The sequence below is a fragment of the Limulus polyphemus genome, unplaced genomic scaffold (genome assembly GCF_000517525.1).
Source record: "Limulus polyphemus unplaced genomic scaffold, Limulus_polyphemus-2.1.2 Scaffold1615, whole genome shotgun sequence".
Lineage (NCBI taxonomy): Eukaryota > Metazoa > Arthropoda > Merostomata > Xiphosura > Limulidae > Limulus > Limulus polyphemus.
Window position 1 is genome coordinate 120,034 of NW_013667225.1, and position 6,130 is coordinate 126,163.

Genomic DNA, 6,130 nt, shown 5'->3' on the forward strand with positions numbered 1-6,130 from the left:
TAATCTTTCATAACTTTTGTTTAATAACAGTAATCACAGTTAAATGTTTTATTTTTAAAGTTGAACCCCTGGTTCTCTTTTAGCAAAGGAATCCAAGAAAGCTCGAGGCAAGAAAAAAGTGAGAGAACTGAATAGGAAAGGAGATAATAAAGAAGGTGGAGAAATGGATGCCTATGTAGACAAGCAGGTTGATGCTAAGGTTGGTTTGAAAGCATTTATAATTGACTTTCATTTCTAGATACTTTATTTGTAGCATTATAAAATGATTTACATAAATATTGTCTGGCTAATGATAACAATACCTATTATATTTTTACAAATAAGTACTCATTAAATGCTACTAAGTTGTAAGGTATTAGAAAAGGTAACTTTCCCTTTGTGCAGTAATACTAATGAAAATGTTTTTATCATTAGGTAATGTAAAAGTGTAGAAGAAATAGCTGAAATTAAAGTTTACATTGTTTTATTAAATACAATGTTATTTGTTATTTTGAATTATTGAGGAAAATGAGTTCCCCCCAACACACAATTTAAAGCACATAAACACTTAATACTTCAACATTAAACTTTCTGATAGTACTGGAGTTAATGTAAGGTTGAAGGATTTAATTTGCATTCATTGTGCTGTTTTGATGAAATTTGGTTTGGAAGATTTTTCAATTTCAATATCATAAACATACACTTAAGATCTAATTACAAAAGTCCATTTAAAAAAACAACTCATTAATACTTAATTTTTAAAAATGATTTTTACTTAATATAAATGTATTTTCTGTCATTGACAAGGTTTCATACACAACATTTGTCAAAAAATTGTTCTTTAAATTTACATTAAAGTAAGTTATTTTCAATATATAGCCAGTAATCACGACAGTTCAAGAATCTGTGGCATCAGTAAAAAGCCAAGTGTCTTCCTCATTGCCTGTACCAGCTGGCTCCACAAAAATTATTAATGATGTCAAGGTTGAGCCATCATGCAACGATCTAAATTCAGAACCACTTATAAAGACATCGATAGTAGAACCCGCAGTTTCAACATTTAGCCAAGTGTCTTCCACATCTTCTGTTTCTTCGCTGGCCTCCTCAATTTCAACCACTGATAACAAATTGGAGCTATCCGAGGTAGAAAGAAAAGTTGCAGAGAAGAATGAAGAGAACATAAGAGTGTCACAAGAAAGAGAGAATGAAGTGGAAGGAAAAGATATATCTGAATTAGAACTTCCCAAAGAAGAGATTAAACTGAAGTATACATACCAAGAAGGTTGGTTTAATTAAAGAATTTTACCATAAATAGCAAAACATTAGCTTAATTATCAGAACTCTGAAGTATTAGAAAGACTGTACTCATTATCACTGTACATAGTTGTATATTTTCTATGTCTTGGTGTTTTAATGTTTTTATTAATTGGTTGAGGTTGTCATTTAATACAGCTAAAACTGGATAACAAAGTATTTCCTTAGTAATGTTGAACTTGTTCATTGTGTATAGAAAAGGCATTAGCTAACAAATTGTATTCAGTGATAGTATAAATATTTCTTTGTGTATTTAGCTTGACTTGTAAACAGTTTTAAGTTTTATAAATTAATATTTAAAATAGCTCAGTTAGTTACTTGTGTTGTTCTCTGTTAATATTTATCTTGAGCCTTATTTTCTGAGTAGCAATTAATTCACTGGTAATTCAGCCATGCGATAAACAAGACTCAGCTTGTAGTTGTCATTAGGCTCATGGTGTGTGCATTTTTCTTTAATCAGAATTTTGCAGTTCTCTTAACAGATCTAAATGTTGCTTGAATGTACATTTTAGAGATCTTAAAATTTAGTGTTCTGTAAAGAAATTTCATTAGCATTTAAGTGACTTGTGAACACGCGTTATCATTTTCACTCTTAACCCAATATATCCTATTGCTTTCTACACTGTTCATGCTAGATCAAGTTAACTTGATGTGCTCTTCCATAATCCCTAAATTTCACTTGAATATCAAGTGAACCACTGGTTTCAGAGAGACACTGCCTAATAATGAAACAAACTTAAGTGTTCATCTTGCATGAAAATGTAAAGTTGATAGTATATAAATATATGGTTTAATAGTCATAACGTTAATATGTATATAACACGCACACACACAAAAATTGTGTTAAGTATTTGGGCATTGCTGTATTTTATGGGGAGGGGGCTTTCAGTAAATCTCAGGAATGTTTTGACTTCTTAGCTATTTGTAGTAAAGAAATTTATGCTGTTTGAATGGAATTTATAGTATTACCTGAAAGTGTATCGTCGAGATGCTACTTATTTAATGATAATAAATGTCTGAATGGTCAAACAAATAGCACTAAGTGATTAAAAGTGTTGGACATAAATTGAAGATAACTATGTTGATGGTTTAAATTTTTCATATTTTGTTTTATAATTGATCTCGGGTCATGTACCCATTAAAGAAAAACGTGTGTGCATGTGTATGTTTTGAATCAGAGATAAGTTAACCAGTACCATAGTGTATGTAAGGAAATTAGTAAGCATATTCAGAAGTACAGTATGTTAATTATTTTTGGGAAGTGTAAATATTTTGAGGCAGCATATGTTCAAAGTAAGCATGGTGTAATAATACTTGTTTCAATAGTTGGTATAAATCTGTTTCTTAAACCTGGGTCAACACTATTCAAATGTAACCATAAACTTTTTTTCTTACATACTGTTTCATTGTAAAGAATTCGGGTTGTTTTGTCTATTGTGAAAACTCACATTTGTTTTATAACTGTTACTTATGTTGTATACCAGTTGGCTTGATGAGCCCTGGTATTGGGCGAAAAGCTTTCTCAGCACTAGATGTGGCAGATGTACGATGGTCGACATATTACATATTCATCATTGCTTTCGTTTGTACATTCACAGAAATACAAGTTTCTAATAAAAATCATGTCACCAGTGTTTTATCCTGCACAATAACTGTCAATCTAATATATTTAAACACACATCTTTTGTTGGTAAAGTGATGAATAGATAATACAAAGTTTATTTCTGTATGCACGTGTTGCTAGTATAGTGATGGTTAGATTTTTTATTTACAGACCAGTGGAGCCCATTGAACCTGGGGGGTAAGAAGCAATATGATCGTACCTTCTTACTTCTGCTGCAGTCTCAGCAATGCAAGAAACCTCAAGGTTTGCCTGATCTCGACATCATCAAAGATAAGGTGTGTTTTTGACGTCACTGTTTTGATTATCTAAAATAAAACATTAATATTTTGTTTCTAGTTCAAATGTCGTAATTCTTTTTATATAAAAGCTTAAGACTCTGCAAATGACCACTCTGCATCTATTGTATTCACAGATGCTTCAAAATAAGTTACCAGATATCAATTTAAGACCCCCACCACTCCAAGCACGGAATCATCCAGATCCATTTGTTCCACTATTCGCACGAACTGGCTCACCTCGTCCGGTAAAAATGTTTATTTTCATCTGTTGCAGATCTAGTATCTGCTTTTTAATGTATGTTTGTTTTTATTCTTTGGGCTAATTTTGTTTCTGATTTCTGTTTGATAACATTAGAATTGTGCATGTTACAAGCTTTTACTGAGTTAAGTTCAAAATTTGAACAACTTCATTATCAAAGTAAGTCAATAAACTTGGCATAAAATATACTTAATATTCAAATTTTAATGCAAGTTTTAATTTCTTAGTTTCAAAAGGAAATGTTTGAATTCAAAATTTTCACTTCCATCATGTAACTAATTTTCTCCGAATTGCATATTTGATATTTTATATCTACCCCATATATGATTTTGTGAGTGTGCCACCAATTACACACTTATTTATAGATATAGCTAAGTCACAATGTAAATTTATTGTCTCCAAGTTTATTGCTTTACTGAGATATAAACAAAAAGTCAGACCCATATATTATGTCCCTCCAATCTCATTCCATCATTCAAAAATAGTCAGTAATTCTCTCTGACATTTGCCATTGGATTATTTATATCCAATAAACAGAGCAGATGGTTCTTTACAGGAGGCTAGTTTGTTTAGGGGCCAGGTTAGAAAATGTTTATCCTCAGTTTCATTGTTTGCCTTTGTGTTGTTCAGCTTGACCAATTAGCAGAATTTTTCAACCTATTTATAGTTTAATGTCAGTTAAATTATAGGAGTTGTTCCAGAACAGTCTATTTTTAGTTTGTGATAATGTTTTGTGTTCTAAAGTGCATATTTATAGTAAAAATATTAGAATTTTGGATCACCAGTGTTTCATATGTCAATGGCAGAAGACTAGAGTCCAGACATCATTAATATATTAATTTCTTATTCTTTATGTATTGTTATAAATGAACAAAATGTCAAAATTAGAAATTCATTAGATTAAGATAATGAAATTTAAATGAAAAAATGTAAATAAAAAAAACATTTTTAGTGATACACAATATTCTAGTATGCGCCTAGTGTGTGTCTTTTTTGTAACTAAATTGTTTGTTCGGAGAACTCTGTTTGGCTATGATAGAGTACCCTAAGACTGTAAGGCAATAAAACTAAATGAACCTAGATTTGAAAAGTATATTAGTATTGGCTGTAAGAATAAATAGTGTGTGTAATTGTCTGTTACAATTTTAGAAAGACAAAAAGGGTAATTTAGGTTTCATATTTTTTTTTTGCTTTTTGTTTCACCCTTCTTTGCTGATTTTGATAGGGTAGAGAAAATAAAAGTGTAAAGTTTTATTGAAAAAAGCTTTTAATAATCATTTAAGAGGTTTCAGAGGTTGCATAAGTGAAATGTGAAAATTAGGATGAAAAATGTTTTTATTCTTAGTATGAAAATAATTTTTCAGTCTGACTTAGTAATGGCTCTATAAATTTACACAAAAATATGTAGTAAAAAATACTTAGTTAAAAAATCTGTTTTTGTTGTGTGTGTGTGTGTGTGTGTGTGTGTATAAAAATACTTGTAATGTTTAATAAAAGATTTCTAAATTTTGTAAAAATATATACATAGTACGTTCATAGTTGTGTACAAGTTTTAAGGTTATATAGTAAATAGGATGTGTTAATTTTTCTTTTTTTTAACGTACTTTTTACCCTCAGTAGTATACACTAAGTTGCAAACAGTTTTTGTTTTCTTCATTAAGCCTCCTGGTGGAATGGGTCGGAGGGCTAGTCAACCCAGTAGTGAAAAACCAAAAAAAATTATTAGCATCTCCACATCACTTAATAAGGATGTTAGACTTCATGAAGCACAAAATGCATGGAGACCATCGCATAAAGGTTCTAAGGAGGCTGATCCTGAAGATGTCAAGACTCAGGTACTGAATGTTTTATATAATAAAAGTAAAAGTACCCATCCCCAGTGATGGGAAAAGATTAAATTAATCTATCAATTTAAATTACTTCATGGACCTTAAAAAGGTTAATTGTGTTGTACTCTTGGTTTCATTCAGAGTCAAAGCTCTGAGCTACTTATACCGCTCGGCAATAACATTGGTAAATCTACATTTTTATTTGTTAAATTGCTTTACATTTTGAAATATGAATGATAGTGTGATTAATTCCTAATAATTTAATGTAGAATATCCTGCTTGCAAATAAAATTTGGCATCATAGTTATTCCTGCCTGTTCTCCCATAATTTCAAAAGTGAATGTTGAGCTTTGCCTGTGTGCACAATTTTTCAAATGGAAGACAGTTGATGCCATAGTTCATAATTATATAATATGATACTTGTTTTTAATACTTAATTGTGTAGAAACCTCACAATCTAACAAGGTACTGCTGCATTCTGGATAACTTTAATTTAATATGTTTTGAATATATCAAATTAGTATGGTATGGTCTTCTCCTCTATCCTATTTATAAAGTAATAGGTATGATTCATTACTCTGTTAGTTTTCTTGCTCTTGTTTCTTTTCTGTAAGCTATGTACTTTTTTAACCCTAAATTCATGAATTAAGCAGGCTTTGTTTAATAATAATGTGGAATATGTGACATCTATAAAATTTGCTAAAAATCTGCTACAATGATTCCTCTGGATATTATTAGGTCGTCAAGAAATCAATGTCGCCTTTTTTTAGATGAAAAAAACAGAATAACTTGTATATCAAGACAAAACATTTATCAAATGAAATAGTCTCCATTCTTATCGATGATG

General features: G+C 30.3%; 1 protein-coding gene across 2 annotated transcripts in view; it reads left to right on the plus strand.

Moving 5' to 3' along the window:
• The window catches only part of LOC106464302 (eukaryotic translation initiation factor 4 gamma 3-like), a 92,861-nt gene that overhangs the window by 55,145 nt on the left and 31,586 nt on the right, over positions 1-6,130 (plus strand). For both annotated transcript variants that reach the window (XR_002611715.1, XM_013924429.2), the window contains exons 9-13: positions 84-199; positions 859-1,261; positions 3,068-3,192; positions 3,330-3,440; positions 5,116-5,289. Coding sequence is in view for 1 of the 2 variants with exons in the window: in XM_013924429.2 (XP_013779883.1) it covers positions 84-199; positions 859-1,261; positions 3,068-3,192; positions 3,330-3,440; positions 5,116-5,289 (929 nt within the window). In the remaining variant the exon portion in view is untranslated. The remainder of the gene's footprint in view (positions 1-83; positions 200-858; positions 1,262-3,067; positions 3,193-3,329; positions 3,441-5,115; positions 5,290-6,130) is intronic.